A 26,437-nucleotide genomic window follows, 5' to 3' on the forward strand; every position below is an offset into this window, starting at 1 on the left:
ATTAATGTTATGTACTCTAAACTTAAGTTCAAAAATACCGACTAAATTAGAATAACGTATTTATTATTATTATTAAAATTCATGAAAAGGCGTAAATAATATATACATATATATATATTTAATGGTCCCATTTAGTTGAAATTCATGAGTAAATTTTAGCACACAATATTTGAAAAGAGAATAAAAAAGTGTGTTTGATAAATCAAGATTTTCGCATCACTCCCCTTATCGAAACTAACTCACTATTTAAGGCAATAATATAAAATAAACATAAATATATAGTTCTTTAATATTTATTTTATCAATAGATGGATTCATTAATATTATAGTATTAAAGTAAGTAGAACTTCATAAGCTAAAACTTAAACCAATTTGGCACACCATAGATACTAGTTAGATTAAAAAAGTTATAAATTTTAAAATGGTCCGAAATTAAATTTAGCTTACCAAAGAATCTGATTTACGTGAGTGTTCGTGGTTAGTCATCAATTAATTATAAAAAAAAAGGTTAAAACAAACATCTTAACACAGTCGAACAACAACCAACATAATTATAAAAAAAAAAAATGGATGGAAGAAATATACATGATCCACGACGAATCCTCTCCTTTCCATTGCTCCTTCTTCCTTATTTCTTTATTCTTAAAATCAAAACCAAAATCTCAATGCATTTAATATTATGTTTTTTTTTTTTCATAATCATTTCACTAATTTGAAATTTAGATCAATTTTCATTATTAGAAAAAAAATAGATTATAGGAAAAATAATAAAGCTAAAACACTATAATAAATGAGTCCTCTACCTGTTTTAATAACTCTAATTTATACAAACTTTATTTTATAGTTAAAGAGTAGAAATTGCAAGAAAACATTTTTTGTCATTAGATTAAATTTGTTGTTATATCTATTCACTTATTCTCCATATCAACATTTAATAATGTACTCAAGAGACTTTATCCAACGATAAAAATAATAAAAAGAATGCAAAATATTGTATTAGCATTTTTTAATATATGTAGCATATGTTGAAGACACGTAGTGAGAAAAAAGAGAGTGGTAGATAAGGTAGGAATAGTTTATACAAGTTGTTGTGAATGATAAGGTCAACACATGGAAATTAAAAGGAAGAGATGGTGATGGTGAACAAGTTAAGAGCTTTAGGTTTGGGTACGTGGGAGATAGCATATTAAATGATCAAATATAAAGACCTTCCATTTTTCTTTATTACTATACCAGCTTCCGTTGCAAATTGCAATTGCAATTAAACCCTATTTTGACTTCTATTTTAATTATTACTTTTTTTCAATTTTAACTGATGTATAGAAAGTATAAAATTTATAAATGTCGAGCCTTAATAGTGATATCAAATAATTTGTATAAATAATTTATATATTAGTGTTAAATTTTATCTTACAAACTTTTTTTTTAAAATTAAATTAGACTAAAAAGCTCTTTTAAATGACGAGAAATATAATTTTTTGCTTTTGGAGAATCTTGTCGTTGTTTTTCTGAGAAAAAAAAAAAACAGATAAGACAATGTTGAGGGTTGTGTCGTTGGAATTGCATCTATGATATTTGTAGTTGTTGTTGGTGATGATTTGGTTTGTACTTGTCAATCTCGTAATGTTTTTAAATTTAAGGTACTTTTTCTAGGAAAATTACACAGATTGGGATGTTGGCAGATGGTAATACAATAATTTCTCAGGATATTTAATCATGGAAAAAAAGAAACAAATAAAAATAATAAATGTGTGAGTTGTCCGAATAGCAACAAATTTAAGTCAAAGAGACCCAGATGTTCAAAATAAACAAATAAATAAAGTGGGTTTGACTGCGGACTTTTCTATCTACAACAGCACTTATATTTCTTATTTCATAAGTTTGTTATATTATATATTTGGTTTAATTATTTTTTTCTTTATTTTTATTTAAAAATGTTGTATCTTGATTTTTTTGTTAAATATTTTGAAATGGACAAAAAAATTTCATCAAAATTGAAATGGTTAATAAAAAATGATTTGGGTTATTAATATAAGTAACATAACCATAGTGCAAATTTTGATAAAAAATCATTAATTTATTTCAAAAAATTTAATAAAAATATCAAATTGTATCAATTTTTTTAAAATTAAAATAAAATTAAAACTTTAAAAAATTAGAAGACCAATTTAAAATTTTTGGACAAAAATAAAGATAAAAAAGTTAATTAAACATAAATATTTTTACTATACTAACAAATTATTGTTACCGTTGAGAGAAATGTAGACTCAATATGATTATCTCCACTTACATTACACCATCAGAAAAATATATAAATTTTTTGAAAGTTTTTATCAAAAGTGATATTATTTTAATATGCTGGCACAAATAATATTTTCTTTTTATTGGTATTTGTATTATTGTATTATTTTAAAATGTTATTGTATCAATATATTGTTATTTTTACTTTTATATTTGTGCTAGTATTACCTATATAATATAATATATATCACTTATTATTAATAATATATTTTTCTTAAAATATATAGAGGTACAAAATACTTCTTTCAGTTGTATTATTGATATCAATAAAAAAATTGTTATTATTGTTGTTGTTAGTATTTTAAACATGTTTATAGTATTTTAATACTACTTTCTGAGCCCCTTAAAATTTTCTTATATAATATTTTAATGTTAAAAATTAATTTTTAATTGGTGAGGTCTAATATTAGAGCCAGTAATATTCAAGGATTATTTTTTATTTTTTAGAGAGTTTTATTTTCCATTCGCATGTAATTTTTTTTTGTATTATTTTAACATCATTTTTAATATATTTTTCTAAAGTACTATAAATTTGTTCTCGTATTACTTTATTTGTTTTTCATATATATACCAATAGACTATAATTCATTTGAGAACTAATAACTAAGTTTTAAGATATAACTATATAAAAAGGGAATTTTCTGTTTGTGTTCAATTTTTTATTTTATTTTATCATTGAAATCATTTTTATTTTAAATTAAAAAAATTACATTCGCATGTGATTCCGCTAATATAAGACTATAAATGTTTTGTTTGAAATTTTATCCGTATATATGTTTATTCTTGCTTGTACTACAAATTGTATAAAATACTTTACATGTTGATAATTTTCTGATAGCATGAGCCAATGAAAAAAAAAAAAAATATATATATATATATATATATATATATATATATATATATATATGAAGAATTGGGAGAGATAATAATTTATGTATCCCAATTAAATGAAACGACTTTTTGTTTAATCTATTTTTCTTTAAAAAATAAAATAAAATAAAATATACAGGCATCATTATATATATATATTTTATTAGAAAAACTTTCTGTAAGTATCTGACGCGCTTTGATGGGTACATGACACTGAAAACCGACAGTGAAAGTATGGTAAGAGATTAGAAACAGTCAAAAAGTGCAACGAAAAATGGGAAAGCATTTATTTCATATATGGCGGATTGCTGTCACTCGGAAATTCTGAAGGCATCAACACAATTCACACACAGTTCACACATATATAACTAATTGTTTAATTTTTAGATATTTTAATTATTATATATAATTAGTTATTTTTTGGCTTTTTAGTGTGGTCGTATGATTTGTTATATATATACTTATTATTTATTATTTTTATGTAAAAGCGTAATGTCGAATAAATAGGTAAATCCCATTTAATAAAAATGTTACATACATAATATTTACTACGAAGATTTAGGATATGAAGTACTTTGTATTCCAACATATTCATAAAATATAAAGGAGGTCTCACACGGTCTAAAACAAAATACACTAGTGAACTAATAGTACTAGGTCTTGTACAAACAAGAAAAACATAGCAAATAAATTCTTCAGCGATGAGCCTCATGGTGGGCCTAATACTCGTCCAGTTCATCAAGTTGTATCATTCCTATCATCATCACCAATACCAGAGGTTCTCCCATCTGCTCACATCAATAGAATTGATTATCATCGCAATAAGAGAAGAGCCACATACAAGACAACCAAACAAGCAAACAGGGTAAGCTAGTGTAAAGAAATCTTATATCACAACAGTCAACATGCAATCTCAAAGTCAAACATGAATAGCAGACATTCACACGTGGATTACCAAAATCATTTAAGACCCCCAAGACTTGACTATCCGGATACGCATAATGAGGCACCACCACGTGGCAGTGGAATTATGTCCTAGCAATGAGGCGTCACCACGAGGCTTTCGCGAAATTATACCCTTACAAGAGGCACCACCACGTGGCCTTCGTGGAATTACGTCCTGACCTCAAGGCACCACCACGATACTCGCGTGGAATTACGTCCTTACGTTGAGGAACCACCAGGGACTCCCCTTAAGAGGGTCCATGGGATTACGTCCAACAGATGAGGCGTCACCAAGAGCTCTCACTACAAGAGTCATGGAATTACGCCCTACCCACACTTTATACATGTTCCACCCACCAAATCAGGAAATTCCCATAACACTAATATCATGTATAAGCAACAAATCATATAACTCATGCTTTCCAATTCATACCCAATAAGGTAACATACCATTTCCATCTCAAACTCATATATTAATCATGGCATCATCCCGTAACCCTTTCAGTAAAGCATTTAGATCAGACAAGCAAACTACACATCAATGAACCATTCAACAAAAGCACCAAAACCTACTTGCAGTCTCACTCAAGCTAACAGGCCTCGCTCAGGCGAGAGAGGCCTTATCGCTCAGGCGAAACCCTTCTCGCCCAGGCGAGGGCGCGACAGGGGAATAGTGGATTTTGCGATGTCTCGCTCAGGCGAGTCCCTTCTCACCTAAGCGAGACTGCACCTCGCTCAAAAAGAAACCAGGTCGCTTGAGCGACCGTTCGCACAGAAATGCTTGGGCGAGCCTCTGTTAGTCTCGCCTAGACGAGGCATGCTCGCTTGGGAGAGAAAACCCGTGCCCGCCACTGTTCGTTCACACAATAGTCATGCAAACATCAAACCAAAAGGCTACAACGACATTTTCATCAACTCACAGTAGCATGCAGTCCACAGAATCATACAATAATATTAGAGCAAGCAAAAAAAACGACTAGACACACGGACCCTAGCTTCCCTTACCTGGAAATAGCTAGAGGAAGGGTTCGACTCCAACAGCGGGGACACGACAGTTCCCGGGATAGACGAACCAGCTGGAACAGAAAAGCGAAGCGAGTTTTTAGAGTGATTCACCATGAAACCCTAGCTAGGAACACGAACATACGAACGGAAAGGGATGAGGAAGTTGTGAATACTTACACGAATCAAGGAGACAAAGCTGGACTCACAGGATCGAGGTTGGGATTAAACCCTAGCAGAGCTCTTGGAGAGAGTAAGGAACGTGATAGTTGTGTTTTCTGCAGAGTGAAGGGAAAAAGGTGAGACTAGGGCAGATTAGGTCATAATCTTCTTTTTGGGCCAACCCTTAAGCCCAATCGTTTGGGGCAACCCTTAAAATAAAAGGCAGAAATTAAATGGGCCTTATAAAAAGATTTATCTTCATTTAATAAATTATTTTATTTTTTATATGATATTATAAGTGATTTTCATTTAAATATTTTTTTTTGTAAAGAGACATGACTAAAAGTGAATAGTTAAGACAAAACATCAATATTTATTGATGTGGCTCAAAATTTAATTTTTAATCCAAGTTCTAAACCAATTGAGTATATGTTTATTGTTGTCTAGAAATCACCTTATTAAGTAGTGTGAGTGTATTTATCACAAGATTAAAAATGAGTGAGTCCAATTTGGTGAGTTAGATATTTTACAATCCACTTAATTTACAACGAGTTGGTGAATTAAGTGAGTTGCCTCAATAATTCATATAAAAACAAAATAATTTTCAAATATTCAAATTTGTTGGATGTAAACAATTTTTTTTATCGGATATTGAAATTTGCAGGATCTCAAAGATATTAAGAAATGCAAATAAATACAATGAAATCATGGTTTATTTTTTTGATTCAAAGATAAAAAAAAAAGATTTTTTAAAAAATAAGTTGGTTATGGGTTGTTAAGTCAGCCTAACCTGGCTCAAATCCACATAACATGTGGGTTAAGTGAGCCCAACACATTTTCGTCCATAATTGAAAACTTTTAAATTTTTTAACCTGACCGGTTCAAACCTGTGGTGAGCCGGATTGACTCATAGGTTCTGACCATTTTGACATGTCTATTATTAGGTTTCATGTGAACCTAAACCTGATTATCGGTCATTAAAATTTTGCTAAATTACTCTTTTAGTCCTTAATTTTTGGCAATAAGTGTTAAATTGAATCACTTTTACAAAAATCAAGACTAAATTGAGACAATAGAAAAAATGAAGAAGCCATACAAAAACAAATACCAAAAGAGTAATTTATCCTTAAAATCTTTTAGATATTTAACTTTTTTAGTGACTAATAATTAGGTTTATGTTCATATACAACACCTAAACTTAACCACATAAATTATTGACACCACTCTTAACCAAAAATCTTAAAACAATGTATTTATGAGTTTTCATTCTCATTTTTATTCAATGTAGAACTTAGACTCACACATAAATTCTCAACAATAATAACCTTAATAAATTTGTGTATATCCTCTTCATAGGTCATACATAAAAAAACATTTTTTATGTTTAGTTATTACAGATAAGATGTAAATATTATTTATTTATTTATAAAAATATCACGTGTATTTTTTAAGTATATTATTTTCATGTCAAACGTAAATCAGTGACATAGATGTCATTTTTTCTTGTGTTAGTGAGAGATTAAAGAAGAATGATGAACAAAAAAAATTGTCTCCTCCTATGAACATTATTCACAAAGTTTCGAAAAAGTGAAACAGTGAATCGACCAATGTGCGAAAATAAGATTTAAGGATGATAAGTCTTTACTTATGTTTTGATTTTAAATTTTAGCAAGGTGGACACTAAAGAAAATGAATAGAAAATAAGGTAATCTGGTTTGAATAGAAGGTTGATGTAGATGTTAAGTCGGTTACTTTTAGTGTAATATTAAAATTATTCATATATATATATATATATATATATATATATTGTACTTTTTTTTTCAATTTTATTCTTTAAGTAGCCATTAGTTTAAACTAAAATAGTTATATTTACATTTTCACTTTTAACGATCGTTAATTTAAATTTAATTATTTTATAAATTAAAATAATTATTTTATCATTTCAATTAATACTATTCTTAAATTCAAATAGTTATTTATAATAAAAAGATATTTAATAATAATAAATTATACAAATTATTCATTTTTGTAATTAATTTTGATAAAATAATTTCATAAATTTTTGTTGGAATAGAAAAAAAAATTGACACATGTGCGCATGTGTTTCGTCTTTAAAATCTAAACATTTTCGGTTATAAAAGTATTAGTTGAAAAAAGGAAAATTAATTATTTCTTAAAATATACTTTTAATTTGATAATAATCATCTATTAATTTGTTTAATCAATCTAATTGATTAAATTATAATTTAATCAATCAATAATTTATATTAATTGAGTAAATGCACGTGTGACTTTCATGAATTTAAGATAAATTAAACAATTAATTATTAATAAAATTAATAAATTACTTTAATAACATCCTTAACATGCATATTTTCATTGAAAATAATTAACACAAATATCTTTAATAACACAAATATAGATTAACACATATATTTTAAATCTGTTTAATCATGGGATTGAGATTTTAGGGTGTAAAACTACTAGTATGATTCCAATATTGTTTATGAGAAATCTGATACATGCTAATCAGGTGGAACAGTTGGAAATTGCGCTCCCTCGTATAACAAACGATGAAGTGAGCATAACTTGAAGGGATTATTCCATTAATCTGGTAGCAATTTATGGTGCACAGTGAAATTATGATTATAATAAAAATTTGGTTTAATTATTCAGATGATGTCACTTTTATTTAGATATGTCAGTTTGGTATCGCTATTAAAAAAATGTTAATTGAGTCTCAACTTTTGAATAAATGTCCCAATTAGGTCATTTTAAGCTAAAAATTATTAACACCGTTAATAATATTGATATTTAAAATGATTTATAAAATTAAGTATTGATATTTATATTAAAATTTAGTGGTAAAAATCATAAATTAAATTAACGACTCTAGTAATTTTTGTTTTTGAAAGGGACCTGATTAAGATAATTTTTCAAAAGTTGAGACTAGATTGACACATTTTTAAAAGTGGGTACCAAACTAACACATTTAAACAAAAGTAGATATCATTCGACTAATTAAACCTAAAAATCTTAAGCATTACTATTAGTATAACATAAAAACGAATACCTTTTGTCTACCCTAGCAGTTGCCTAGAACTATTATATAATTGACTAATTTAACTAAATCGATTATTTGAATTATAACTTCATAATTGATAAAATTTAGTTAGTTGATTAAGCTATGACAAATAATTTTCACAATTAGTTTGAAAGGGATATTCTTATAAAAATATAAAGGGTGTGTGCATGTAATACTTAAGGGGGTTTATATAGCAATTACCTAAAACATGTGTTGCCGCAGTGCTTGAAAGCCCAATATATAACTTTATCATAGACATTTCTTCCTGCACGCCCATAATTTCAACCCGCAACCCCTTGTACTTGAAATTTTCGAATTTATCCTATTGTTTAGGATTTTCACTTTTGGAAACCTTTTAGATTATATTTGGAATACTTTACAGATAACTAATTTGGAATAAACATAAACAACAATGAGAATGACAATAGTTATGAAAACCAATCTCTTACATAGATGCGGTGGAACAATGAGTGCGCAAGACTGTTCCGACAGTGACAAAGGATTTTCACAATGAATCTGAAACAAAAATTCAAGGAAGAATAGGATACAGAGGTTGCCTTGCTGGTGTAGGAAGAAAAAGAAAAAATAATGTGAAAAACATAAAGATAAACGGGCATTTTACAAACTTCATGGGGGTGCAAGTTGAAATTTGAGAGTGCAGGAAGAAAGCTCCCTTTACCACACTCTATGGTCCAATGCTGTGCACGAAGACTCGTATAAGTGTGAAGTGTAGGGCATTCTTTTTGGTATAATGAAGTTAAAGACTTAATTCATTAGTAATAAACAACATAGATCACGAGATTAAACCCAGTGGTATTCTGACTTAATTAAAAAAAAAATTCTTTTATGAGTTACGAGTCGAGTTCATTGTACATCTTAAAATAATGTAATCCTTCGTATGACAATATGGTGAAGAAAAAAAAAGAAACTAAGAGAGAGTGAAAAAGGAGAAAAAAAGTAATCAATATTCCACATAAATTTATGCAGATAAATTAATTTGGAGAAAAAAAGTTTCATACCACATTTCTTATATTTTATTTCTTCTTTTGTTTAGTTAAATATTTATTAGTGCTTTTTTGTATTATTATTTACTTTGTTGAAGAAAACATTTTTTGGCTGATCTTAAAAAACTCTAAGAGCATTTGTGATGTACCTATACCTATTATTTATTATTAACAAATTCTTTTTTCTAAACTAAGTTCCATATATTTTTTCTTCATATTGAAAATTTTTCATGTTAAAAATTTTGTGTGGTTGTTCCCTCTTTTTTATTTTGTGTATTCCATTATTTTGTATATTTACATAAAAAGTTTTGATTTAAATTTTGTTTCTATTAGTTATTATTTCTATTATGTTTCCAATATATATAACGTCAAAATTCAAATTAGAATTAATCATTTTATATAAGAAAATGAAAAAAAAAATTAATATTGAATTCATTTGTTCATAATATAAAATTCATTAAAGGTGCTCTCTCTTATAGTACCTATACTCCTCTGAGTTCATAGTCTCAAGTAGTTATCACCAAACCACACAAAGTTAATCCCATTTACGTTTAAGACCAAAGAATAAATTTTAAAATAAAAACCTCTTACGACTCTCATCACATAAATAATATGACGGTTGTTTCTAATTTTTACTAGAACTGTAGTAAAAAAAATTATAACTAAGCAACACGTATGACGGTCATATAAGAACAAATCAACAAAGATGTATTCTATTGAATTCAATTTAATGAGTATTTGACTGTGAAGGTAATCGTGATTCATGACAATGCATATTTGAGCCATTATTTTCCTTTTCTCATTGTTTTTAACCAAACTGTCTTATATAAGAATCCAAATTATCTTTCTTCAACGTTAATTCTTTCTTAATTTGAATAACAAATATAAATATAAGTTCTAATGTTGTACTATAACTTTTTGAGATTAAACCTACAAAACTGGGTCACGAGATGAGAAATTTCTTCTATTTATATATTCTTAAGTCAATATCCTTTTCTGATTTGAAATTTTGTCTAAAGTCTTTAATCTATAGCTCACGCATAAATGATGGCAAGAATTTTTTTCCACCAAAGATCAACTTATTTATCAAAGTCTATATGATTATTATTTGGCCATGAAAAATAGGGCAACATGATGCGATGTTAGGTTGGACTTTATCCCTCTCACAAAACACAAAAATATTGACTTTTTCAAAAAATGGAAGTACTGAAATTCATTAATTAATTATTAAGTTTCATACGATAATTTTTATGTTTTTGATTGAAAAGTTAGAAGATGTATACGTGTACGTCTACGCCTACATCTACTACATCTTCATCTTGCTCTACGTCGAGGGAAGACCTTTGGAACAGAAAAGTAATAATATATAGATACTCTTGCACCACCATACCCATAGTTTTTAACTAATCTTCACCCATTCCTATAATTTCCGTCACATTAAATAAATCTGATAAATTCAATAATCTTAACTAATATGAAAGTCTATAAAATGAAATACAGAGGTCAAGAAATCTGATAAATTCAATATAGTTTCGACTTACATGGAAGTTCATAAATTCATGCTATTTTATTCCATGGAAATATATACCTGTATGTATATAATAAGGGTAGTGAAAATGAATGAAGTTTATTTTCTGATGTTTAATTCTTACATGCTTCTGTAATTTAATCTAAGTCCCAATTAACTTTGGTCTATTTACCAAAGATGTAGACGGTTAAGGGTTCTTGAAAGTTTATTTATTGTTATTATTAGTACAGATATTTAAATATATTAATTTATGGTATTATTAATATATATTATCTTAATTGGTGATGGTAGGTTGAAATTCATTATTATTTACCTTTGTTTAATCTGTATTTTCCTATCATTATAATAAGTGCAAAAGGGTTTCTAGAATACAATTCAGTAAAGACAAAAGTGGATTCAAATTCCCAACAGAATTGATCTAGAGTTATTCTTTTCAAATTATATTACAGGTGGTCTTTTCCACTTATTAGTTTTTATTGGTACAATTGTTTTTTTTTTCGGCTTATGTATAGATATATAACAGAATATTCAGGGTACTCTAACTTATCTAATTCTTATACACATATTTATAAGATTTTCTAAATACATAATATTCATATGATAAGTTTTAAAGGTTGTATTTTAAACAAAAAGTCTATGAAAATTGTATTCATGTATAACAAAACTACCACAAAATATACTATATAATCAAACAACTTGTCAAGAGAAGTACACAACACATTTATCTATTAAGATACTAGAACAGAATAATAATCCTTCACTTATAGGCTCACGTCACAAAATTTGCCTATGTATACATGCTTATAGAGAACTCTTCTTATTTAAACACGTACAACAACTTTATTAATAACTTTGGCATGAATAATGTTGCATCCATAAGAGATTTTCATAAGTGAGTCTTCCTTGGTAGAAGTTGAAAACTATACCTGTAGCAAAAACAAAGAACTATAGACCACAAAATCCAGGTGATAGATCATAGATCCCTTTACAAATACCAAGTTATTCTTCTTAACTCACAAATGCCTTAATCCTCTCCCATCTTGCTACACCTTCTAATGTATAACTTTCCTATGGTAAAAAAACTCCCTCAAAACTGAGTAAATTCCTACTTCCTAATATACCAACAATCCTAAGTATGTGATGGGTACCTATCTTATTGATCTTAAACAATTTATGGGACAAAAACACCAATCAAAAAATGAAAAGGTTACATTTGCATTTTTATGTTTTAACCATGTCCATACTCTTAACTGGGTGAAAACTGAAATTTTCTTAATTCCTATGATTCTGGAGATTCCACACTATAGGAAGCCTTCCAACCCCCCCTCCCCTCTCTATAACATATTTCCTTTATGGTTGAGGTTCAAAAGGTGGAAATGTTCATAATGTGCTTGAAACCTGGTTATGACTTACCCCCAAAATCCCTGACTCACCACACATAACACAATTTTTGTTGTTTAAGATGATCACTTTATGTCTTAAATTAACCTTTATGGATATTCCATTTAGAATAACTCACCACATAAAAAACTTCACAGAAGAGATAACCTTTACTCTTTAGAGGCAATCGAAGAAGTCAATAATGTAGGAAAAAGTTTTGGCTGCGATTATTTTTGTCATTCTGATGTGGTTCTAGAACCAAGACATATTTAAGTGAGGTAAAAAAGGGTTAGCTTTTGGCTTTGATTTACAACTGAAGAAAAAGCTTCATATTCTGCTCCAGTTCAACTAGCAACCAAAGTCAATGGCCCTAAAATTACGTAATTATTTTAAAATATGATGATTTTTTGGTTTCGGTTATTGTTGAACCGAGGCCATATGTGGGGAACTTTTGGCTTCGGTTATGGTAGGAACCAAGACTAAATGTGGTTTTTTGCTTCGATTGGAGTAACAACCAATGTAATATGTGGGTGTTTTTTTTTAAATGATTTTTTTGTTTTGGTTAGTTTTCACATTTTAAACCTTCACATATTTTCAAACCAGACCAGAATAGAAACAACATAATACATTTTATCAAACTCAACATCATCTACAATCCAAATCTATCAACCACAAGTAGCTCCCAACGATGCCTGAGAAGAAAATAAGTTCATTATTATGCATTAAAATGCCATATTATATTCATAAGTTAACAAAGTACACTTACCCAACAATATAAGGAACAAAATAGTTTTCCTTTCTCCATTGAAGGCATTTTGTCACATATGCTTAGATGTCATCAAACTTATTGTCTTCATGAGTGAGTTGAGGGGTCTATGAACCCGTATACATCATTCAGCCTCATATTGTCAGTGACATCACACATATACACCTATGTACAAAATTGAACGAAAATTTTAAGGACGAGGAATAACCTCTTAAAATTTTAGATTATGTTCGCCTTCATTCTTAAAATTTTCATCCTAATTTTAAACTAATCGTAACCTTAAATAAACAATATTTAATAAAAATATGAATTATAACGAAAACATCATTATAACTTCTATATGAAAATTAAATTTAGTCTTAATTTGGAGAGAGAGACAAAATTGCTCCATTTTTAAAAATTATGATTAAAATGAACAAAATTAACAAACATAGGTATAAAATTGAATATAAAAACATTGACTCTAACCCGTGACACAACGTTAGATTGACATATGGATATTTTTTTTCAGAAATTAAAAATAAAAAATAAAAAAAATCACAAAGTAACACGTGACAGTCACTATCCATTACTGTTAATTATTTAAACAACATTAACAATGAATTAAAATTGACGAAAATTAAGATCGAAAAAAAAAATATTAAGACTAAATTGACAAAACTCAACGAAAATAAAAATCAAATATATATTTTAGCCTTTTATTTTCACACCTTTAAAACATATTTTTTTTTTAACAACCTTTTATAATAATAATAGCACGTGTATGTTATTTGAAAAAAGACAAAACATTGACGTGTGTTTTGGCTAAATCAGTTATGAACATAATAAGCAGTTAAAGTAACACATGAGAATTGACGCACGTGTTCTGTGCTTGGGCTAATGCAGTATATTCATCCATTAACATCTTCGCCTTTTTTTCGGCTTTCAAATCATTCACACCACCAATCTACCTTTCTCCTTTTGATGCAGAAATTAAGAATTAGGTTTAAAATCAACTTTCTAAATATATCTTAAAAATTGTAGTTATGGAAAATAAGTTAGTTGAAATTGGTAGAATTTATTTTATAGGGTGTTAAGCGTTGAATAGAATTTGTATAATGATTAATAAAAAAAATGTGACTTTAAAGGCTCTGGCTTTTAAATTATAAATTCATTAAAGAGTTTATATTGGTCAGTATATAGTAATATGTAAAGTAAAGTTTCATATACTTTTACGTTAAAATAAGATACATTTATGTAAAAAAAATAAAATTAAGACCTTAATAAAACATCAATAAAATATTCTATCACCATTTTCCAACAATTTTTTACTATAACTTTAGGTAAATATCATTAAAAAAACTATAACAACGTATTATACATTTACTCTCCTTTCATTAATTAATTTTATGTTTTAGGTGTAATTACTTATTTAGTCCTCTACTTTTTAATTTAGTTCAATTTGGTGTCATATTTTTAGTTGGTTCAATTTAGTACCTCAATTATTTAAAAGAGTTCAATTTGATCATTTCTGTTAAGTTAGAATTAACACTGTGTCTGTAAATGACACATGACAAGCTGTTGAATTTTTAATTTTTTAAAAATTTTTAAAATTTTATTTTATTTTTCTAAAAATTTATAATTTGCCACGTGCCACATGACAAGCTGTTGAATTTATAATTTTTATTAGTACCCATATTTTTTACAATCACTACTTAAAAAACTCATATTTTCTACCAATTTTATTTTGAAATTTTTTTCGTAGGAAATACTTACAAATTTTGTTGTGAACAAAAATTTGCAAGAAATTGCTACCAATTTTATTGCAAAATATTTTGTATAAAACACTTTTTGTAAGACCCGGGAAAATTAATTAATTAAATAATTAATTAATTAATAAATGCGGGTAGAAGACGTCTTTATGGCATTAATTGTTGTTTAATGTGATGTGGAAAAGTATTGTTAAGAGGACTTGGGTTCGAGTCCTAAGTATGCCAATTATGTGTAATTGTTGTGTTATTGATTTTTAAGGATGTGTTATTAATTATGTATAAATTCAAAAAAAAAATTATTTTAATACTTATATATAAGTTATAATTAACCTTATTTACTACTTTATTCTCAAATTGGAAAGGAAAAAATTTGATCATATGACAGATTATAAAGTTTTAGAAAAAAATTAAAAAATTTCGCAGTTTGACACTTGTCCTTCACAGACACGATATTAACTTTGGAGATGACCAAATTGAACTCCTTCAAATAATTAAGATACTAAATTGAACCAACAAAAAATATGGGATTAAATTGAACTAAAAAAATTAGGAGACCAGACCAAATGAGTAATTATACCTATGTTTTATTTCATTGACACTATCTTTCCTTTCCGTTCTCCATCCCTCAAAATTAAAATACTGCTTTCCTTTATTATCCCTACTCTTGCATTTTATTTAATGTTTCAACGTTCCACCAAAAAATACTTTGTCATTTTTTAACTTTTATTTTATAGTATCAATGATTACATATTTTCTATTGTATTCTCAATTATTTATTATAGAATGAGAAAATAGGAAATAAATACATGTGGATATAATGTAATTAATATAAAAGATAGTAGATGTATTACAAAGTTGCATGAAATTTTTATAAAATCTAAAATATTAGATTTATTTATTAGATTTTTCTGTTATTTTAGGCACGTACATGTTAATAAACAGGAAAAATGCAATGAAAATATTTATGATATTGGATGCAAAAAAATACTCACTGTTTTTCATTCCATGCAGTGGCGGATGTTTTGAGGGGCAGGGAGTGGCCATGGCATCCCCTCCCATTTTTTTTTATATTATATGTAATTTAGAAAATTTTAATATTTTTAAAAATTTTTTAAATTATATGTAGTTTATATTAAAAAAAATATGATTATTAAATTAGGTATTTTTTTTAAAATTTTATAAAGTATAACATTTAATAATAAATGATAAAACATAAATCAAATATAATAAAAATTAAAAATATTTATTAAGATACATCCTTTTTTATTATCTTTTTGAGTTTTTTTACATATTAGATTTATCTCTTATTCTCACATGTTTTTTTTTTCGCTTTTAAAAAAAAAATTGGATACAAACTTATTATTTTTTTTCTTTTAATTTTATTTTTTCTCTTTTACAATTGAAGAAAAAAAGGAAATTCTTATATCTTACTTCATCCTAAAATATTTGTTTAATAGTTAGCATTATCTTTTATCTCATGAGTCTTATATTTATTTTTTATGAATATAGAAGTAAAAGTAATGTATGATGTGTTTTTTTATAACCGATTTTGAATTGTGACTTTATTATCATAGATTTTTGTAGGAATTCTCATTTTTTATTAGATTGTAATAACTTATTTTTTGATTTTAATCCATTTTAGGAACTCTCAATCTCTTATTAGGTTGTGATAAATATTAATGAAGAATAAGATAATAGATTCATTGTTTTAAAGTGATAAAAGGAAACTAATTCAATTTTTTACATAGTCTGAAACATAATACTAATGATCATATTGTTCAATTAGAAGATCTTTTTCTTAAAGTTCAACGAGTTACATGAGAAATTTCCTATTAATTATTTAGAAATGTTTTCATATTTATATAAAAATAAATAGCTGAAAATTTTAGTTTTTATTTAATTATTGATGAATTCAAGAATCTGAAAAAACAATACTTTATCTGTGTGATTTGTTTTGTAGTTACAGTTATATTAAATCATGTATTAAGTTTTATTGTATAGTGACAATAATTAAAAATATAAAATTTGAGTATATTTTTTGGCTCCCCCAATATTATTGGGCAAGATCCGCCACTGTGTATTATTAAAAAAAAAAAAAGAGCCATAGATCCGATTATTTATATGACATTTAATCTCTATAATTCTTATAAATAAATAAACAGAAAAGTAAGGAGTAGAAAAATCAAGTCACGTATTCCCCAATTTTTTTAACTCTATATTTAGTAATTTTCTATAAGAAAACATTGGTGAGTTGACAGTGTATAATAATGAATAAAGTATTTGCTAACTAATTATATTAATATTTTAATTATATTTTTTATTTTTAAATTGAATTATTTATATATTATGATATTATTAAAATAAAGTTATCAAGTGGATGTTTTATTTAAGAAAGTGTGGAAATGTAATTTGTCTTCCCATATTTCTCCGTGTGTCCTTCTCATCCATTATACAAAACTTCTATACACATCAATGAAATAACACTTAACAATATATACATTTCTTAATGTCAACATCATATTTTCATTTACCAAGTATGGTAATCTTGATCTTTAAGCTACCTAAGATTTTTTCATCTGAAATAAAAGATAAGTTTCTTCTCTTCAAATTACACACTTCATTCGTTTATGCTCAATCCGAATGATAAACTCTTTACCTAGCTAGGTTTTCATGTTCTAAGAAAAATAATTTTTTTGTACTATTTGGATTTGCTCACCTTTTCTTTTTTCTCAACTTCAGGATTAATCTACTAGAATTTCTCCAAAGTTTATGTACATGATTCCTCACTACTAATGTTCATGCTTCTAATTAATCTTCACATAACATGTAATCTAGGTTTTTAATTTATAAAAACGTTAATAATACTCAACTACAAGTTACATGTTGTGGAGACTAACGATTTTGGATCATATAATAACATTTTCATGTAAACGACATCGGTGTTCAATTTTGATCACCGTTGGTGTCTAGTAAACAAATACAGTTGTATACAAGGAGAATTGTTCCAAACTTTGGAGTGCAACCTAAGGATGTCTCTTGCTTTCTCTTTCAAATAACCAGCACAATCTGCTTGCATCACCATGCAAAGCTTTGACACAGCTCCAACCCTTAACATCTCTAGAACAACCTCGTTCGATGCTGAAAACTTAGCAATCACTGAAAACACATGAATTGCTCTATCGTCCGTGAGAGCAGAAACCCTCAAAACCCTCTTTGAAACCACTGCAATGCCCGCAGCATGTCTTAGAAACTGTTCTCTTCCCTCAGCACAACAACACAGATGAGCCAAAAGGTTGAATATGAGCTCTGTCATGTTCTTCTCCGGCTTCTCAAGCTCAAGCTCTATGACTTCTGCCACTGCACCTGCTTCAACGATCCTCGTTCTGTTTCTACCCAAAACGCAGGTTTGTACAAGAACATGCAAAGCAGATTTTATAGTTTGCTGAGATAGTGCTCTTTTCTTCAATACCCTCACCATTTCCTTGAAGAAGTCAAGGCTTAAATTTCCCAAAAGGGTTGAATCAGCAACCTCGATTGTCAACTTCACAAGGGGCATTGCTTCGTTCACCATCTTGATGTTGCTGTCATCCAAATGAAGCTTCAAAACCCAAGTCAACGAGTTGATGAAGTCCAAGCTCTCACCAACTAGTGGTTTCATGCTGCTGTGGTTGTTGTTCCAAAGCAGATGAACAATTCTCAAAGCTTCTTCCACGGAACTGGTTTTTGTATTTCCATCTTTGAAATTGTTGTTAATCAGTTTCACCATGGCCTTGGCTACACCAGCCTCAGCCATGCAGGTTCTGTTCCTCTGGCTTTGTGCAGCCAAAGCATGCAACTTCTCCAACGATGTTCCAAAAGAATGAGGAGCATCAAGACCCTTCACGAGTTTCTGAACTTGGATCATGCTTAAAGGGGTTTTCGGGGTTGGAATTGGATCAACACCATTGGCTGTGTTTGCTGAACACCAAGCTTGGATAAGCCTTCGAAGCGTGTGGTTAGGGGTTAAGTATTGAGAGCTTCTTGGAAGTGATTGTTTGGTAACAGGACAGACACAATCCTTGGCCTTACGCAACCACTCTTCAATGCTTTCTCTGTCATATGTAATCCCTGTCACTGTAGTCACAGGGTCTTCCATGATCTGAAACGAAATGGGACAAACAAAATACTGAGGGATTTCAACTTCTGCCATTAAAAGTTGTTCAGAACTGAATGATGGTTCTGCAGAACAGGAAAAGGAGTTGCTTCTTTTGGTAAGAGATTGGTGTTGAATAAATATTAAGGTATGAGAAGGTTTATATATATTATACAGATTATAACGATAAAGTGATGATGATGATGATGAGAATGTGCAAAAGCATGGCTCATTTTTTCTTTGGTTTTACCAGTCATGGTCATATATGTTCATCATCACTACTTTTTGTTTGTCAATGTTGTGTTGGATGGTCAAACCTTAATTTGTGTGTGTAGTAACTGCATCGACTACTTTATTTTGTGGGTTTTGAATTGAATTTAGATGCATGAATGAATCTTTCAAGTGTGCAATGTGCATCATGCATTGCCACGTGTCGTTTTCCCAATGGCCGTTTGTTTGTTTGGTCAACTTTTTCTAATACTCTGCTGCATTGCCTGCTTCTGATTCAAACCAGCAACGTCACGAAATTTCTCAATTTCGGTGGTGGGGAGTTAAATTCACGCTAAAATAATGCTCCTTCATTATTTCTCTTTTAATATTTTTATTGTTCTTTTTAACCTTTTAAAAATTCCGAGATTATAAACATTTTTAATGATTAAATCCAATATTATTTATTTATTTTATTGAATTTCTCTCTATGTTAATAATACTTTCAGTTTTCAAAAACTGCAACAGTATAAATTTGTACTACAAATAACGTCATTAAATTCATAATTTTTTATTTTCTGTTGATTATAAATTATCATGATGCGTAAATTAAATTAGTTAAGTTTATACACATATTTATTTATTATAAAATTTTAGGTTTAATTGGGTAAAAATGTGGAAACAAAATTACAAGATTGAATATTTAATCAATAAAATAGTAACTAATCCAATTAGATTTCGATAAGTGTGTTAAATAAATTGTACTTATAAGATTATCTTTAATATTACTGTTTAAAAAGATTATTTTAAGTTGAAGAATATTGTTTAACCAAAATTATGATTGGTGTATATTGCTTATACTACAAACAGCATTGTTTAAAATCTTTTTAAAACAAAATAAAAGAAATATTTTAAGAGTTTGAAGGAGAGAAATTGAGGAGATAATAATTTTTAAAAAGTATTAATTTATAAATTCAATTGTAGGAGTCACAAATTTAAGTTATTCATCTTACCAATTTCACCAATGTAATGGTTTTTGTATTTGGTACTTAAACTTATGTAATATTATAAAATCTAAAAAGTTAAATTAAATAACTTATTTAAACTTTACTAGATGCTCTAACAAGAATAATAAGGTGAGTGGACATGCTTCATCTGTCTTAATCAAGAAGGGATAAGTTGACCAATTAACTAAAGTTGATCGAATAACATAATAAAAAGGATGGATTAAGTTATTTTAAAATTCTTTTAAACGATTTTTTTTTTCATTTTTATCTTTCAATTTCTTTTAATTAATTCGATTGTTGTTAAAATCATTAGATTAAAAAAAATTAAAAAATAAGAATAAGTCTCCCTTTATGCACTACAAAAATATTTAATTTTAACAAGGGTTAGTTAGTTGGGGTTATAATAATCTCCAGAAAAATCTAATGTACCAGAGGTTTTAAAAGCCCCAATTAAGTACGGGGTTTTTTTAAGGAACCCCAATAAAATTCAATTTTTAATTAACTTTTTCATTTTATTTCTTTTGTAAATTTCAATGTTTTAGAAACAAGTGCAGTGCTGCTTTGCTTTCCTTTGTCGTGGCCGTGTCTCGTCTAACGATAGTAAATTGACATGTGACAATTTTAAAATTAAAAAAAAAAAACAATTAAATTTTTTTAAAAAAATTAATTTTTCTTTTTAAAAAAATAAATAATTTTATGGTTTGACATGATGCTAACTCCAACCTAACAGAGAAAACCAACTTGAATCTTTTTAGATAATTAGAGTATTAAATTGAACAAACCAAATGTACACGGGAACCAAATTGAACTTAACTAAAAAAAATTGGGATACTAAATGAGTAATTATACCTATATATTATTTAATCCTAACTTTCCCTCACTTTCTTCCTCTTCACCGTGGGAGGCTGGTGTGTGGCTTAAAGGTTGAAGCATGTGTGTGCATCTCATCCGTCGTCATTGAAGCCAGTTTTCTTGCTCTCAAGATAATATAAAAATATAAAAAACAAAGTTACAACAATTACAAGTCTAAATAAAATAAAATAAAAAAACAATCTTCTTTTCATTAAAATTATTCATTCCAACTTTAACCTAATAAAATAATTTCTTACATCATCCATACAAATCCTTTGACAACCTTGGAACAGCAACAGCAAACAAAGGATTAGCCTTGGGCATAGTCATTCCATAAACTTCTGTAGTATCAATGTCTTGAGGGTTCAAACCCTCCGGTGGGGTCCACTCAAAGCAGTGAAAGAGTGTGGCCAAAGCCATCAAAACCAAATTCACCCCAAGCGGTGCACCAGGGCACTTGCGTTTTCCAGCACTGAAAGGCAAAATCTTGAAGTCAACGCCATGACTAATCTCAACCCTACCTCCGTTACTGGGCCAGTGTCTCTCGGGCCTGAACTCCCCCACGTTGTCCCAAATCTCCGTGTTGCGGCCCAGTCCATGGGTGTTGATGAACACACGTGTCTTGGCCGGGATGTGGTAGCCGTTGATGGTGGTGGCGCGGAGAGACTCGTGCGGAATCAGGAACGGCCCCGCCGGGTGCATGCGGAAGGTTTCACGTACGACGCAACGTAGGTAATTGAGGTGTGGCAAATCTGATTCTAAGACCATTCTATTTGGGCCAACCACTGAGTCCAGTTCTTGTTGGACCTTTTGAAGAATGTGTGGGTGTTTGATTACCTCTGCCATGGCCCATTCGTTTGTTACCGCTGAAGTGTCTGTTGCTGCAGCTATCATGTCCTAAACAATTTTCCCAATCATTATGATTTATTTAATTTATTCAATTTGTAATTGAAAATATAGCTAGAAAGATTATATAATTTATTCAATTTATAAGCATAAAAGGAGAAAAATTCATTGAATAAAAAATGATCATACCTGAATCAAGGCTTTGATTTCTACATCATCCATGTGCTCTTTTCCATCTTCACCCGGTAAAGATAGTAAAACATCAACAAAATCCATATCTCCATCACTTTCTTCTCTTCTCACCTTATATTCCCTTGCCTTTCTATGCTCTTCAATAATCTTGGAATGGAAATCATCCACTCTTTTTTCCACTTCCCTCATTTTCTTTTCACAACCATAAGGATCAAACCACCTCCACATTGGCAAGTAGTCACCCAAATATATCACACCCAATAACCAAAACAACTCATGGGTTATATGCATGAACTCCATAGCCTCTTGTGGGCCTGAAGATTTGGACCCAAAATATTGTTTGCCCAACAACATTCTAGTCACATTGTTCATTGAGAAAGCACCCAAAACCTCCCTCAAGTTAATGGGTCTCCCACCTTGGGCCCGGCCCAAAACATCCTTGACAAGGTGTTGGGCTTCCTCCGAACGGTGTTTTGAGAAGGACTCAAGTCTCTTTGTTGTTAACAAATGTTCCATGCAAATTCTTCTCATGCGCTTCCAATGTGGGCCCAAAGGGGCCAATGCAACATCACCACACCCATATGCTAAATGAACTGCTGCAAGAGTTTGTGGTCGAGAGGCAAAAACATCATCTTGGGAAACAAGAATTTCATGTATAATCTTAGGATCATTGGTGGTGATGGCATCAATGTTGCCCAATTTTAGGTACACCAAGGGTCCATATTTCTCACAAAAAGATGCTAAGTCTCTATGTGGAAGTTGGCCCAATTGGAGGAGGTTACCAACAATGGGCCACCTTGGTGGGCCTGGAGGAAGCCCGTTGGTCATGTGAGAAGAAAGAGACTTTCTCATAAGCCAATGTCTAACGATTTTGGAGGCTAATGCAGCTAGCAGTAGGGCTGAAATAAACGTTGCCAAAACCATTTTCTAAGTGCTTTATCTAAAACAAATGCTTTATCAAAGCAAAGAAATTTGTTTCAAGAACAGCCTTTGGTTTCAATGATCTTGAGATGCATTTTGCAAACGTTGAATTGAATGGTTGCCCTGTTTTCAGTTATGGTTTGAAGCTTTTTATATAATATTTAAGATGATGAAAGTAGTTACCTTTTAATGCTAAGGTAGTTTAATAGTTCACAATCTTTATGTGATCTTGTGTTCTTGGTTGTTGTTTTATCTTATTGATTTCTTGTTGAGAAGTCTGTTTTTTTAAGGTAAAAGAGTGATGTATGTTGGGTAGGACATGATGGGCATGATGTTTTTGTTGTAAGTTTCTTTCTTGTTAAAGACACAAATTTTGCATTTCTCCTACTTCAACTTTTTATAATGATTACATATGCATGATCTCCATTTGGTTGTGAAATCAAGAGATATTTTGTTAGGTTAACTACTTAGTAGTTATGAGATTATCATATTTCTTGTAATAGCATGTATACTTCTTGTAATAGCATGTATGTATGGGCTTCTTAGGTCACAAATAATTATTATACTTCCTATGATAGTATGTATGCATGACTTCTTAGATCACAAGTAAATAGAAATATTAAAGAGAGTAATTACTTGAAGATAATAAAGTATTATATTATGAAAATATTATATAATCAATTATTATATCATAATATTTTGAAAATATTAGATAATAAATTATTATTATTATTATTATTATTATTATTATTATAATATCTTAGAAATATAAAAGAATGTGATAATAAGTTATTATATAATAAGATATTAATTGAAAATTAGATATTTCACATTCCTATTTTACTTCTTATGATATAATTGTTGTTAACTGACTTTTAACCATTTTTTTTTAATTTTTTTAATAAAATTCAATTACAATTAATAACTAACCGAAGAGAATGGTAAACTAAAATATATTTTAAATTATTTTTATAATATTAAACATCAGTATCTTTTACTTTTAAAAATTTAGTATATTTCACTTATAAAAATTAAAGTAATTAATATAACTTATATTGTTTTGTGGAGTTATAATGCAACACGCAAGAAAAAATAAAAAAATACTGAAACTAAAATCACCTATAATAATCTATTAAATGAATTTATTATATTAGATCAAACACATTTGTATCTCCTCATTTTAAATATAATATATATATATATATATATATATATATATATATATATATATATATATATATATATATAAGGCTAAATTAACAAACTAAGTATTCAATAAATCCTAAATTCTTATTCATTCAATCAAAGAGAAAAGAGAAAGTAAACCCCATTATTTTTGTTCATAACATTCAAGATTAATGTTTAATAAGTTTTATAATAGTGTAACAATTTAAATCATTTTATTTAAGTTATATTATTTTTACCTAATCACAAAAGAGACATATTAGTTTCTCTATTATAAGGTGTATGTTTATCTTCATTATATTTTTTATTCTTTTATCATGTTTGTTAACACTTCATTCTGCAATGAATAGCGTCTCTATTTTGTACTTTATTTTACTTTTTTCATTCTCTTGACATCTATCAATTGAATATGAAATTCATGTGCATCTTCTTACTCTCACCTGAATGTAATATTCATATTATTATTTTTTGTTATATTTCAACACATCAACGTGATTTATTTATTTTTTTTCCCAAATATGTGTTGTTTATCAAAAACATGCATAAACACACAAATTATTATACTATCTCATAGCTTTAAATATTATTGTACTTTCTTCTCTCTTAAAAAATATAATTAAATTCATTTATTTTCTTTCTATTTACTTTAATTAATTTGTCATAGATATTCTATGATTTTAATAATATCCATCATGAATAGATTAGTTTCATCATATTTAAAAAGAAAATTTAATTTTAATACATATTAACCAATAATAGTTATAAAATTTTCAATTATAAGACAATTTAATCTGAAAAGGACAATATAAAATATTTGTAATGCGAATGTATTGCAATTAAATAAATAAAATGATATTTTATTCATTATATACTTGTTTATTTATTATTAGTATAAAAAATTACTATCGATAAATAAAACTGATGTTGTAAAATCAGGTAATTCGGCCTAGTTCGACTTGACCAACCATAGATTGATCACTTAGTAAGTTAACCAAACCTGACTCACTTATTAACGAGCCAAAACAAATTGAATCCAGTCCGGTCCACCACGGGTCGGTGGGTTAAACGAGTTGGCTCACGGACTCACTTAATTAAAAAAAATACAATATTTTTTAGTCAAAATAAATTCTAATTCTAATTAAAATCTAAATAAACTTTGATACAATCCAAACAAACCAAAATTATAAAAATACAAATTATCTATGTGTTTGCTAAAGAAAAATAACCTAACATGACCAAAATGAAAAACTCAACTTAAGATAAAACATGTGACCCTTTACTTGCGGGTTGGTGAGCCAATCTGACTCACCACAAGTTCAACTCGGATGAACCGAATTCTAGGTGGGTCGGGTAAAAAATTAACTCATATTAAAATTTGTAAAAAATTTCCAACCCAACTCAACCCGTCGGATTAGCTCGCAAATTCCAACTCAGTTTGAGAACTCTAAATAAAACATATGGTAGACATCTCTTCTTAAAACAACAAGAGAAAACATATCTGTTTTGTTCATTTTTGTTACAATAACAGAGTAATAAAATTTTCAGCATAATTATAAATAAATAAAAAAACTTTTACAATTTTTTTGTAGATAATTTTATTTATTTCTTATCTAATTTTTTATTATCAAAACTTAGTTTAGTTTTAGAAAATGATTAAATTTCAAAAAATCCTTAAATTAAAAAGAAAATCACTTAAAACATATATTTAAAGGAAAAATTGAAAAAAGAATGTACATACAGAAATGGAGAATCTTCTTTGTATAATAGTATAGATAAATATAAATATTTTTTATAATTTTATTGTAGATATTTTTGTTTAATTCGTAGGTAAAGTTTTTTATTATAAACAGTTATTTTAATATTAGAAAATGATTAAATTTGAAAACATTGTTAAATTAAAAAAAACACTTAAAACGTATATTTAAGGATAAAATTAAAAAATAAATTTGTACACCAAAATGGATAATCCTTTTTATATAATAATATAGATAAATGACTATATAACTATTAGTTAAAAAACAATGATGTAAAATATTATGTAAACTATCTATACATTAAAAATACACATACTTACTTGTTGAGAATTAAGTTTAACTCCCACGTTGATTAAAAGTAAAAAAAAAAAAGAAGAAGAAATAGTTAAATACCTAATAATAAATAAAACTCATAAACTTGTTATCTTATGATTTTGAGTGAGAGGTAAGTTAATATTTTATGTGTAGATTAAAATAATGTCTCATTGGTATTGTATTTGGCTAAATCTCATATTGGATAGAGATAAGAAAGTTAAATATTTGATAA

The 26,437-nt window shown here is 28.2% G+C and overlaps 2 protein-coding genes across 2 annotated transcripts; both read right to left on the reverse strand.

Annotated features, from left to right (window-relative positions):
- Nucleotides 1-17,487: 17,487 nt before the first annotated feature.
- Nucleotides 17,488-19,268, reverse strand: LOC114170028 (E3 ubiquitin-protein ligase PUB23-like). Its single transcript, XM_028055495.1, has one exon. It carries the CDS (start codon nt 18,981-18,983, stop codon nt 17,748-17,750), a length of 1,236 nt encoding a protein of 411 aa, XP_027911296.1. The 5' UTR covers nt 18,984-19,268; the 3' UTR covers nt 17,488-17,747.
- Nucleotides 19,269-21,250: 1,982 nt separating this feature from the next.
- On the reverse strand, nt 21,251-22,954 carry LOC114170386 (cytochrome P450 703A2-like). Its single transcript, XM_028055865.1, has 2 exons — nt 22,028-22,954; nt 21,251-21,889 (listed from the first exon to the last, which is right to left on the reverse strand). Exons 1-2 carry the CDS (start codon nt 22,952-22,954, stop codon nt 21,251-21,253), a joined length of 1,566 nt encoding a protein of 521 aa, XP_027911666.1.
- Nucleotides 22,955-26,437: the final 3,483 nt, after the last annotated feature.

Source organism: Vigna unguiculata, chromosome 11 (genome assembly GCF_004118075.2).
Source record: "Vigna unguiculata cultivar IT97K-499-35 chromosome 11, ASM411807v1, whole genome shotgun sequence".
In the NCBI taxonomy this organism is placed as follows: Eukaryota; Viridiplantae; Streptophyta; class Magnoliopsida; order Fabales; family Fabaceae; genus Vigna; species Vigna unguiculata.